Source organism: Hypanus sabinus, chromosome 6 (genome assembly GCF_030144855.1).
Source record: "Hypanus sabinus isolate sHypSab1 chromosome 6, sHypSab1.hap1, whole genome shotgun sequence".
NCBI classification, from domain to species: Eukaryota; Metazoa; Chordata; class Chondrichthyes; order Myliobatiformes; family Dasyatidae; genus Hypanus; species Hypanus sabinus.
Window position 1 is genome coordinate 93,671,136 of NC_082711.1, and position 12,712 is coordinate 93,683,847.

The following is a 12,712-nucleotide window of genomic DNA, read 5'->3' on the forward strand; positions in this document are numbered from 1 at the left end:
TTTGACCAAATGCACTACACTTTTTCTAATGCCACATTATATTCTGTGTTCCATTTTCTTTGGGACATGTTACAATGATAATCCAAGAGACCAATGCATATGGAAGTGTGATTGCTGCAAACTGCTTCTACATGATCACAATCCAGTTCCATTGCACTTTTTAATACAGGTTATACATTTTACATGCCATACCTTTACTTGCCATCTTGCAATTGGCTTGGCATGGATAAGGACAACATTTTCAAATGGTTGATCAATCTCAGTTGGGATCATGCAGTCCACAGCGTGACTATTCATGAAAACAGCTTTTGTCAGCTGTGACATAGCTGGAATCCACTCTTCATTGATGTTCTGTACTCAGATTGATAAAGAAAATCAAAATAAATAACAATGGAAAATTCTTGGTTCATTGTGACTTTTATTTACGTAGAGCTCAACATCACCACCAACATTGTTTATGTGCATTCTAACTTACTTGTATTTTGAGTAAGTTAACACAGATTGGGAAGTCATGCTACTCCAGGTTAGGTAATTGCCTACATTCTAACTGACAATATGATCCAACTGGTGGGACTCAGACTAAATTACACCACACGTGTAGTGAAGGCTGACAAGGCTGGAAAACCACAATAAAACAAGGAGGAATCCAATGTAAATGTAAATATGTGGAGTATTCCTCTCTGCCATTTAAAAGATTTATTATCTAATTCATTCACATGCTTCCATTATAGGAATTTTAAGTTCGTCTGCTACTGAGGCAGATGTCAAAGTTTAACATGCTTCTCTAGCAAATTGCTGTAATTAATTTGACTTAGGTCACTGAATTGAAACAATTGTTATTCAAGTCAATTCGGTATCCTTGAAAATGTATGAATAATGAAAGCTTTATTTACCTTCATTTAGCTAATATAAAGCTAATTGTACTAGTGTTAACTAGTCATCTTTCAATATGTCAGTTTCCTTTTGTTGTCCATTTAACATAAGGGATTCTAAGAATTTTATAAGGAGAAGACAACTTTGCTGAAGATTGGGGAATTGTTAATAGATCTCACCAATACTCAAATTGTTTTTTGCATGCATTCCTAGTAGTTTTATAAGCACACAAAAGGTACGTATCCATACATCTAGTAGCGATGTTAACTGTTCCTGTCACATTCTTCATATGTAAACACTTACAAACATGAGTAAGCTCTAATCGTGTGATTTGAAGAACTATCATTCTGTGGGTCCTTCTTGTTCCTGTGGCAGTGAACACATCCACAATTAACTGAATAGCTCAGGGCAAAGCATTTGTCTTTTTGTAATTTGGTAAGGGAGCAGATCGCCAGGACACCCTAGGTGGTGAATTTCTGACAAGTATATTTATCTTCATCACTGATGATTGCAGAAATAGGCACTTACACAAGTTCTCAGGTCTGAGCATCAAGGCCAATCAGGCATACATCTCATATCTGAGGTAAATCCTGGATAACAGGTGAGGTCTGGGTGCTGAGTAGCTTATTAAGTTGTTAGTTAGAGCGTACAAAGACAATGAGACTCTGCCTTTCATTGATATTATTTTGTACTGTGAAGTCCAGGGAGTTCTGGTGAATAAATTAGCCAAAATTCTAGCAAGGAATTCAGCAGAAACATCTTTACTCAAAGGAGGGTGGTAATGTGTAAAATGCTGGAGGAATTCAGCAGGTCAGGCAGCATCGTTAGAAAGGAATAAACAGTGGATGTTTCGGGCGGAGACCTTTCATCAGGACTAGAAAGGAAGAGGGACGAAGCCTGAATAAGGTGGTCGGGAGGTGGGGTTGGGGGGGGGGGGGGGGGAGAAGTAGTACAAGCTAGAAAGAGATAGATGAAGCCAGGCGAGGGGGAAGGTAAAGATATGCAGGTAGAGAAATTCATGTTTGTGCCAGCAGGTTGGAGGCTCTATCCTGATGCATGAACATCAGTTTCTCTAACTTCTGGTAATATTTCCCTCTATCTCTTCCATTCCTAACTCCGGCTTCCCTCTTACCTCTTCTCCTCACCTGCTGAACCAATCAACCATTCCAACTTAAATAAAGCAAGGAACTGTTAATTTTGAACTGTTAAAAAATTACATTGATCTGAATGCTTTGTATTCAGTTTCAACTTTACACCAAAGTGCATCCTAATTGCACCCCAAATATTGTTTCATATTTTGTAAATCCCCCACATATATTACAAATATCTATAAAACTTACATGCAACTTGATGATTTCACACGTTAGACTTGCAGACTGTGTAAAACCCTTGCCGAAAACCCTCACGATGGTACAATCATACCGTCGAACATCACACAATCCAGAATTTTCCAGCTCTGTGATTTCAGGAAGCTGATCTTTGATAGTGATATTATAAAACATGAATTAAATTATACATCTGTAGAATGTTGATCTTGCAAAACTTCATACTTGGTTGTACATAAACTGGAAAAAAATCCAATAAATCCATGCATACAAAATGATTCAATTCCATCATTAGTGAGATGGAAAAGGCAGGTGGGGACTTATGTGCAGTCCATGAGCAGGACATTACTGAACTTGCCCTGGGCATGTGGTTCCTTTCATTTGAATACTTTCTTACCCATTTCCCAAAGAACAAAGTGCTAGGTAAAACTGGTTCCTGGTCCAATCATGCTGACGCAGCAAGTAAGAAAGCTCACCTGTACCTCAACTTGCTTTGCAGACTAAAGAGATTTGGTATGTTCCTTCAAGCTCTGACCAATTTTTATTGATGCGCCATAGAAAATATCCGATCTGGATGAATCATGGCTTGGTGAGGCAACTGCTCTGCTCATGACTACAAAATACAGCAGAGAGTTGTGGACGCAGCTCAGCATGTCATGGACCCTGGTCTCCCCTGCTGGACTCAGTCTGCCTCAGTAAAACAGCCAACATAATCAAAGAACTCACTCACCCCAGCTATTCTCTCTTGACCCTCTCCTATTAGGAGGAAAATAGAAGAACTTAAATGTAAGTACCACCAGACTCCAGGACAGCGGCTGTACAACTACTGAATGGTCTCTAGTTTGGTAAGATGAACTCTTGACATTCCAATCTGCCTCATTAAGGCTTTGCACCTTATTGACCACCTGCACTGTAACTGTAACAATTTATTCCGCATTCTGATAGTTCCCTTTGTCCTACCTCAATGCACTGTTGTAATGAAATGATCAGTATGGACAACATGCAAAATAGGTTTTTCCACTGTACTTCTGCATACGTGACAAGAATAAACTAATTTACCAACCTGCAAGTCCAGATAGCCTCACTATTTGATTACTAATAATTCCTACATTTCAAAAATTGTGCTGAACACAGTGCAATAACCCATGTAATGCAATAAGAATGTTCGCTAAATTTGAGAATTTTGTTTTTGCGGCACAGTACTTACCAACTAAAACACTGCAATCATAAGTGCTGAAGCCTGAAAAACAAGCACAACCCCACTCAGTACATTCACCATTGCCACTGCAAAAATTGGGACACCTCAGAGCTGACAAAATGTCCTGAGGAACTTTGGACAAATCCCCACTTTCAGTTCCATGATAGATCCCAGCTTCCAAAAGTTTCCTTTCACATTCATTTTCTAATAAACTTAAGCCTCTATTTGCCCAGCTGAAGTCATCTTTAAGCTGAAGGTCCAAGAAACAGATGTCTATGACATCCATTAATCGTTGGCCAAGCACCTCTCCACAGGCTTGGGCAATACTGGAATTAGCAACCACCTGTTGGCATAAATTAAATGCTTTTGATTCTGTCAGCCCAGAAGGTGTGGGCCAAGAAGGTAAGATCTCCTGCTGAAATTCAGAAGTATGGTCCTCAGGAAAAAAGTAACTGAATCCTTCCAAGTCTGTCTGAGTAAGACTTTGAAGAGGGGAAGTGGGCAAGTCTTCATAGTAATCCTGGCGCTTCCATCTGCTATGATCATAGGATTTTGCTTGACGGTTATAGTTATCCCGATGTTTGTTCCTTTGCTTGTGTCCCCTTGATATTCCTCGTTTTCGTAGCATGGTATTCTGTTTTGCAATGTAGGAAACCCTTGCAAAATGCAATGTTTGGTTAAGTTTACTTAATCGGGCATAATGGACATCTCTTAAAGTGGGTGTTGTAATCTTGTTTTGTGCATCACGTCTGCTAATTCCTCTAATCAACTTTACAGTATTGATGTACTCTGCTGTAATGTCCAGCACTGGTATTAAACTGGAAAGTCTCACATTTTCATTGCCTGTACAGCCCGATGGAGTTCCTGATTCAGGAACAGAATCAAGTTTATTAGAAGACTGTTGTAGCCAAATTGAATCAGAGCTACAACTACAATAATGGCTTCTTTTGATACTTATAGGCAAAGCTGGGATTTTGTCAAATAGACTCTTTCCAGGCATAATTCTGTAAAAGTACAACCAGAAAAAAATGGTTCAGTTTTACAGATCTGACACAGTCAAGCTTTGAATAAAATATAATTAAATTTCAAAATGTGCTTAAAGTACTTAAATCAACTCAATCCTCAAAGACATTAATTATGAATACTGTAGATAAGAATATTGTAGCATAAAAAACAAAACTTGTGTCTAACTATTATATTAGGTTTTAAAAAATTATACAATTGGTATAAAAGAATCATAAGACAGTAAAAACCAATTATAAATTTACTACATTTTTTTCCAAACAATATAGATTTGGGCAACAATTAGGTTTTGTAAGTTAAATCACCATTCCAATGAGGGGAATCTGGTCAGTTGATTGTAAAATAATTCCATTAAAATTAATGGAATTTAAAATTTAGGTTTCCTTGTAACTGAGCAATGTGTTCTACTGAATTAGCAATCCATTATGTCAATGAAAACTTAACTTTCATTTAGAGCTAAAAATTTTGTAAAGCATACCTCCAACTTTCAATAAAAACATCCAGGTTTTCAATCTCTTCTTGAACAAAAGGTTCGTCTGAATTTTGAAAATCATTATTCATATCACCATCAAAGGTGCCACAAAGACCTTTGGTACTTTGAAAGTCAATACTTGGTGCTCTGAGAGTTAAACTCATTCCCCATTCACTTACATCAGCCCGGATGAATGCTCCAGTGGAAAATGTGATCTGCATGAACAAACAGAATTGCAGAAAAAGTCAATGTTTGTTAATTCACTTGATGCAGTTATTTATCTCTATCAAATTTCAATTATATCTTAATCTAAGATATGTTTTCAACAATATAGTAAACAGAACTGATATATTCTCATCCCGATTACAAAAATGATGATAATATTAAAAGATTATGGGAAATTAATTATAGCCCAGAGTGCCAACACAGATCATAGATTTCCATTAGGATTTGTCTGTCATCAAACAATGATTCTTGAGTGTCATTTAGTAAGTTCAAAAACATGCACTGATGAAACATTGGAACAAAGTTGTTACAGGCGTCTCATTCCAGAATTTCATTTGACATTAAATTGTAGGTCTAATTTACAAACGTACATGCAGTGATCATTACTAACCCTATTTAGAATCAGAATCGGATTTATTATCACTGGCATGTGTAGTGAGATTTGTTAACAATTGCTCATAAATTTGGTGACATTTATAACCAATTGTGGTATCTGGATTGAGACTGGAACATTTAAATTAATCCTTAACTGTGAGTGCTTGCAACATGGCGCATATTGGTTCCTATTTGTGGGGGTAGAAGCTTGATACCAGCCATTTAGGCTTTCTTTGGCCACATTGCAACACGGAGTACCTATTCATTTATTTAGAGATACCGCAACGAACAGGCCCATCTGGCCCACTGTTCTGCATCGCCCAGCAACTGGTGCACCTCAAGGAAACCCATGCATACATGGGAAGAGCGTACAAACTTTCTTACACAAGACACCAGAATTGAACTCCCGCACTAATCCAGTCACCAGCCCCCTGATTAAACATTTAATTTAACCAATAGTAATGAGTAAGTCCCTATTTTGAATGGAAGTATACGAGTTGACCTATGCCAAATTCTCAAGTGACTTCTACCTCATTTACCTTGAGTCCAGCACATTCAGTATGAGGAACATTAGGGCAGAGGCTGTTTCAACAGGGAACTTCCCTTAACTTAGCCCTGCCCCAAGGAATAACAAACAGTTTTGATCCGAGTTTATATTTGGTGAAAAAGTAGTCCCAGTAGAGATACACAACATACTGGCACTTCTGGCTTATGATCAGTTTCCTGTATTCTACTAACCACTCCAACTGACAGACAGACAGATATACTTTATTGATCCTGAGGGAAATTGGGTTTCGTTACAGCCGCACCAACCAAGAGTAGTGAAGAAATATAGCAATATAAATCCATAAATAATTAAATAATACTAAGTTAATCATGCCAAATGGAAAAATAAGTCCAGGACCAGTCTATTGGCTCAGGGTGTCTGACCCTCCAAGGGGGGAGTTGTAAAGTTTGATGGCCACAGGCAGGAATGACTTCCTATGACGCTCAGTGTTACATCTCAGTGGAATGAGTCTCTGGCTGAATGTACTCCTGCGCCTAACCAGTACATTATGGAGTGGATGGGAGTCGTTGTCCAAGATGGCATGCAACTTGGACAGCATCCTCTTTTCAGACACCACCGTCAGAGAGTCCAGTCCCACCCTCACAACATCACTGGCCTTACCAATGAGCTTGTTGATTCTGTTGGTGTCTGCTACCCTCAGCCTGCTGCCCCAGCACACAACAGCAAACATGATAGCACTGGCCACCACAGACTCATAGAACATCCTCAGCATCGTCCAGCGGATGTTAAAAAACTCAGTCTTCTCAGGAAATAGAGACGGCTCTGACCCTTCTTGTAGACAGCTTCAGTGTTCTTTGACCAGTCCAGTTTATTGTCCATTTGTATCCCCAGGTATTTGTAATCCTCCACCATGTCCACACTGACCCCTTGGATGGAAGCAGGGGTCACCAGTGCCTTAGCCCTCCTCAGGTCCACCACCAGCTACTTAGTCTTTTTCACATTAAGCTGCAGATGATTCTGCTCACACCATGTGACAAAGTTTCCCACTGTAGCCCTGTACTCCACCTCAGCTCCCTTGCTGATGCATCCAACTATGGCAGAGTCATCAGAAAACTTCTGAAGATGGCAAGACTCTGTGCAGTAGTTGAAGTCCAAGGTGTAGATGGTGAAGAGAAAGGGAGACAGGACAGTCCCCTGTGGAGCCCCAGTGCTGCTGACCACTCTGTCTGACACACAGTGTTACAAGCGCACGTACTGTTGTCTGCCAGTCAGGTAATCAATAATCCATGACACCAGGGAAGCATCCACCTGCATCACTGTCAGCTTCTCAGCCAGAAGAGCAGGGCGGATGGTGTTGAACGCACTGGAGAAGTCAAAAAACATGACCCTCACAGTGCTCACCGGTTTAGACACGTGGGCGTAGACACAGTTCAGCAGGTAGACGATGGATGTGTGGGAATTCAGAATTGACATTCAGCACTGGCGCAAGTATTATCTTTTTAATCAAGTCTTCAGGAACCATGTAATATTGGCAAGCTCATCTTCAACTGCTGCAGGAAGGCTGAAGTGGCCCTTTCTTTGAACCACTCATGAATTTGGTAATTCATGTTTTGCCTTACCATGGATCCAATGGAAGCCTTTAAGGGTTGCATAAAAGGTGAGACAGGAGGTCTCAAGATGGCACTTATGGAGTGAAGCAGCTTTAGGCTTTGCTCCAAACCTTTTACCTTTTACCTTTTTTTTAACCTACAAACACCCCCTAATTGATCTTTTTATACCTATTCTAAAGGGGTTTAAACTTATGAAACGTTCTTCAACTGTTTGAATCATTTTCAACTCGCTGAAATGTCTAAAGCAAAGGAATCGAAACAGACAAAAGAACCGATAACTTTAGAAGCAATTGTGAATCTTATAGACGATAGACTTGCAAAACTGGAGAGTAAATTAACTGCAAGGATGGATATGTTTGATGAAATGTTTAAGGCACTTGATGCAAAATTTCAAGTACTTACACTGGAGTCACAAAAACAACAAGCAAGTATTTTAGCTCTTGAAGAAACCGCTCGTAAGAAAGATCTTATAATTGAAACTTAGCAACAACAGCAAACTTCGACTTCTCAACAATTGGATTGTTATAAGTCTAAGATTATTGATCTTGAAAACCGCTCTCGAAGACAAAATCTTCGGTTAATCGGGAGTCCGGAAAAATTTGAGAATGGCGATCTCACGGTTTTTTTTCCAAATTTTTAATGGATGTCTTTGGCTCAGAAATACTGGATTCCCTTCTAATAATCGACCGTGCACATCACGTCTCTCGTTTTCATTCAGATTCAAGCTTGAAACCGCGACAAATAATTCTCCGGATCCATTATCCTCACACCAAAGAGCGTTTGATGCGGGCTGATGATCAGCTTTCAAGATTTTAAATTTCGTATTCTGGAAGATTACAGTCCTGAAGTTTAAAGGGCAAGAATGGCTTTTAAATCGGTTATGTCGGAAATTCATCAGAAAGGCTACAAGCAAGCTATTTCCAGCACATCTGAGAGTTTCTCTCGAAGACGGAACTTATCGGCTGTTTAAATCTCCAGCGGATGCTCGAAGTTTTCTGGAAGAATAACATTTCATTGGCTTGACTAATGTAATAATTAGTATACAAGATTTGGATCATTTAAAAAAATGATGTTTTTTTTTAACGTATGGCTTACATCTATTTTCTATACATGGTAGAAGTTCGTTTTTGGTTTATTCTGAGTTTGTTATTTTTTCATACTATTAATCTGTTAGCTTTGAAAATAATCTACTAAGATTTTTTTTTTCTCAAGTTCGTATACACTTTTTTATATTTTTAACATTTAAATATTAAGATTCTAAAAAAAACAAAATGTCATTTCTTCTTCCCTAAAGGCTTTAGTGCCTGAAACGTCATATCCGTTTTGATGTGTTTGAAGAAGTTTCAAACTTTCTTTTAAAACACTAATTCAGTATTATTCATTTATGGGTTTTATTATTTTTTAAATACTTTTGTTTTATATATATAATACTAATTTTATATTTTAGTTTTTGTTATATCAAACGTTTCTTATAATATGGGTGGTTTGTATCTTCTATTCAATCTTTTTCTGTTGGAGTTGTCGTCTTGAGACATGGGGGTAATTTTAGTGTTAGATTGCTTGCTTGCCTTTTTTTGGCTTTTTTCCTGGGGTTTTGAGGGTGGAGGGAGGGGGATTTTTCTTTTTTCTTTTCCTTTTGCTTGCTTTTTGCTTAGTTTCACTTCATGGGCTTATATGAAACTACAAAAATGGTTGCAGTGCCGTGACTTCCGGTTTCTCCTTGAACTTACTTCCTTCTTCGGGGTTCATGAGTTTATCTTTTTTTCAACCTTATGTGTTAATTGTAATAAATATTGTCAATATGGATAGGGTTATTAATTTTGTTTCTTGGAATACTAATGGTTTAAATCATCCAATTAAATGGAAAAAAAATTCAAAGATTTCCATAGAATGAATGCTAATGTTATTTTTGTACAAGAGACTCACGTAAGGAAGGTGGATAGTCAACGCTTTTTTAGGTTTTGGAAAAATCAACAATATCACGCGAACTCTCAAGCCAAAGTAAGAGGCATTTCCACTTTTATAGATTCTTCAACCTCTTTTATACATCATGAAACAATCTCAGTCCCACAAGGTAGATTTTTGCTTATTACTGGTCTACTTTTTAATCAAAAAGTTGTTCTAGTCAATGATTATACTCCAAATACTGATTGTCCGGAATTTTTTAAGTGTCTATTTACATCCTTTCCCAATTTGAATCAGTACAGACTGATAATGGGTGGGGACTTTAACTGTGGTTTAAACCCTTCGATGGATAGATCCAAGCCCACCCAAGTTCTTCCGAATAAATCGGCTTCTCTTATCAACTCCTTTATGACTGATTCAGCATTTTTTGAAATTTGGCGTTTTCTACACCCCAATGACAAAGAGTTTTCATACTTTTCTCATGTTTATCACAGTTAAGAATTGATTACTTTTTCATTGATCATCGTTTGCTTACAGATGTTATCGATGGTAAATATGTCTCTATTACCATTTCTGATCATGCACCTTTGAAGTTATCTATTAAGATAATGGACTCATTTACTAATGTTAAATCTTGGAGGTTTAACTCTATTTTATTGCAGGACTCAGACTTTGTCAATTTTATCAAACAACAAATTGATTTGTTTTTCTCAACAAGTTCTACAGCAGAGATCTCTAGTGGAATTTTATGGGACACTTTTAAAGCCTTTATTCGTGGGCAGATAATTTCATACTCTGCTGGAGTTAGGAAATGAACTAGTTCTAAAATATTAACATTGGTTGATAAAATCAATGCAATTGATAAGATTTACTCAGTGACTCCTAGCAAAGAACTCTATAAAGAAAGAGTGGAACTCCAAATGGAACATAATTTGTTATTATCCTCTTTGATTGAAAATCAGTTATTTAAATCTAGAACTCAGTTTTATGTGTATGGAGATAAGTCCGGTAAATTATTAGCTAATCAATTGAAAGCTGCTTTGGCTAAACGACAGATTACTAGGATTCGTAAACAAGATGGTACTCTAACAATCGACCATAAAGAGATAAATAAAGCCTTTCAAGATTTTTATATTTTCTTATATCAGTCAGAATTTGCTGAGGATTCTTCTATAATATTCCAAAATTAATAGTAGAGGATAATGTATTCTTAGATACACCTATTATGGAAACTGAAATAAAAAAGGCTATTTTTTCAATGAATTCCGGTAAAGTTTCTGGTCCAGATGGTTATTCTGCAGAATTTTTAAAATCTTTTTCCTCTATACTTTCTCCTTGGCTTTGTAAAATTTTTAAAGATGCATTAATTATAGGCAAATTGCCACAATCTTTTATGAAGCTTCTATTTCTTTAATTCTTAAAAAAGATAAAGACCCTATTGAGTGTGCATCCTATCTGCCTACATCCTTGCTGAACACGGGTTTTAAGATTTTTAGTAAAATTTTGGCTACTAGATTAGAAAATATATTACCTCGAATCATTTCTGAAGATCAGACTGGATTTATTAAAAATCGCTATTCATCTTTTAACATTAGAAAATTAATAAATATTATTTATACTTCCTCACCCAAAATACCAGAATGTGTCATTTCTGTAGATGCTGAAAAAGCATTTGATAGAGTTGAATGGCCATATTTATTTAATACAATGCAGCATTGTAATTTCAGTTCAAAATTTATATCATGGATTAAATTAATATACCATAAACCCTTGGCTTCGGTTTTTACCAATAATCAAAGATCTCCTTTTTTCCAGTTATTTCGTGGTACAAGGCAAGGTTGTCCTTTAAGTCCTTTATTATTTGACATCGCTCTAGAACCTTTGGCTATAGCTATTCGTGAATCACCTAATATTTTTGGTATTACTCGTGGGGAGGGGACGTATAAGTTATCATTATATGCTGACAATTTGTTACTATACATATCTGACCCTGAAAGATCTATTCCTGCTATTTTGTCTTTGTTTGCTCAGCTTAGTAACTTTTCTGGTTATAAATTGAATTTTAACAAGAGTGAACTATTTCCATTAAATATGCAAGTTTCAATTTATACATGTTTACCTTTTAAGGTTGTTACAGATTATTTTACTTATTTAGGTATTAAAATTACTAAAAAACACAAAGATTTATTTAAAGCTAACTTTTTACCTTTAATTGACCAGATTAAGCAACTTGCTACCAGGTGGTCTCCACTATCTTTGTCATTGGTTGGTAGAATTAATGCTTTTAAGATGATGGTATTACCCAAATTCTTATATTTATTTCAAGCATTACCAATTTTTATTCCTAAATCTTTTTTTGATATTATTGACTCCAAAATATCTTATCTTTGGCAGAATAAAAACCCTAGACTAGGCAAAAAATACTTACAGAAGCCTAAGAAGGAAGATGGTTTGGCTTTGCCAAACTTGAGATTTTATTATTGGACAGTTAATATACGATATTTAACATTTTGGACACAAGAATTGACTACAGCTGCCTGCCTACAATGGGTAAATTTGGAATGTAAATCTGTACAAGACTTTTCGTTGTTTTCAATCTTAGGATCTTCAATTCCTTTTTCTTTATCTAAATTGAATAAACAAATAACTAATCCTATAGTCAAATACACATTGCGAATCTGGTTTCAATTTCGTAAATTTTTTGGTTTGAATAAGTTTATTCTATCATGCCCTATAGTATCTAATTATTTTTTTCAGCCTTCCTTTATGGATCAAACTTTTTTTTATGGAAAACAAAAGGTATAACATGTTTTCGTGATTTGTTTTTGGATGATAGCGTTATGTCCTTTGAACAGTTATCTAATAAATATAATTTACCTAAAACTCATTTTTTAGATATTTGCAAGTTAGAAATTTTTTGTATAATGAGTTAGTCTTTTCCAAAACTAGATCCATTGGACATTACAGAAAGAATTTTAGCTCTGAATCCTTGTCAAAAGGGTTTAGTAGCTGTCATTTATAATATGATTATGAATATACAGCCAGATGTATCAGAAAAATTTAAGAAGGAATGGGAAGAAGAACTTCATTGTCTTATATCCACTGAGCAATGGGAGAAAATGTTACTATTAGTTAATTCGTCCTCTATTTGTGCTAAACATGCTCTAATACAATTTAAGGTTGTACATAGAGCTCATA

The 12,712-nt window shown here is 36.4% G+C and overlaps 1 protein-coding gene across 1 annotated transcript in view; it reads right to left on the reverse strand.

The window, feature by feature from the left end:
• vwde (von Willebrand factor D and EGF domains) overlaps positions 1-12,712 on the reverse strand; it is a 230,007-nt gene that overhangs the window by 106,537 nt on the left and 110,758 nt on the right. The window contains exons 11-14 of the mRNA XM_059972621.1: positions 4,898-5,106; positions 3,406-4,400; positions 2,214-2,350; positions 193-351 (exon numbers count right to left, since the gene is read on the reverse strand). Coding sequence (XP_059828604.1) covers positions 193-351; positions 2,214-2,350; positions 3,406-4,400; positions 4,898-5,106 — 1,500 coding nt within the window. The remainder of the gene's footprint in view (positions 1-192; positions 352-2,213; positions 2,351-3,405; positions 4,401-4,897; positions 5,107-12,712) is intronic.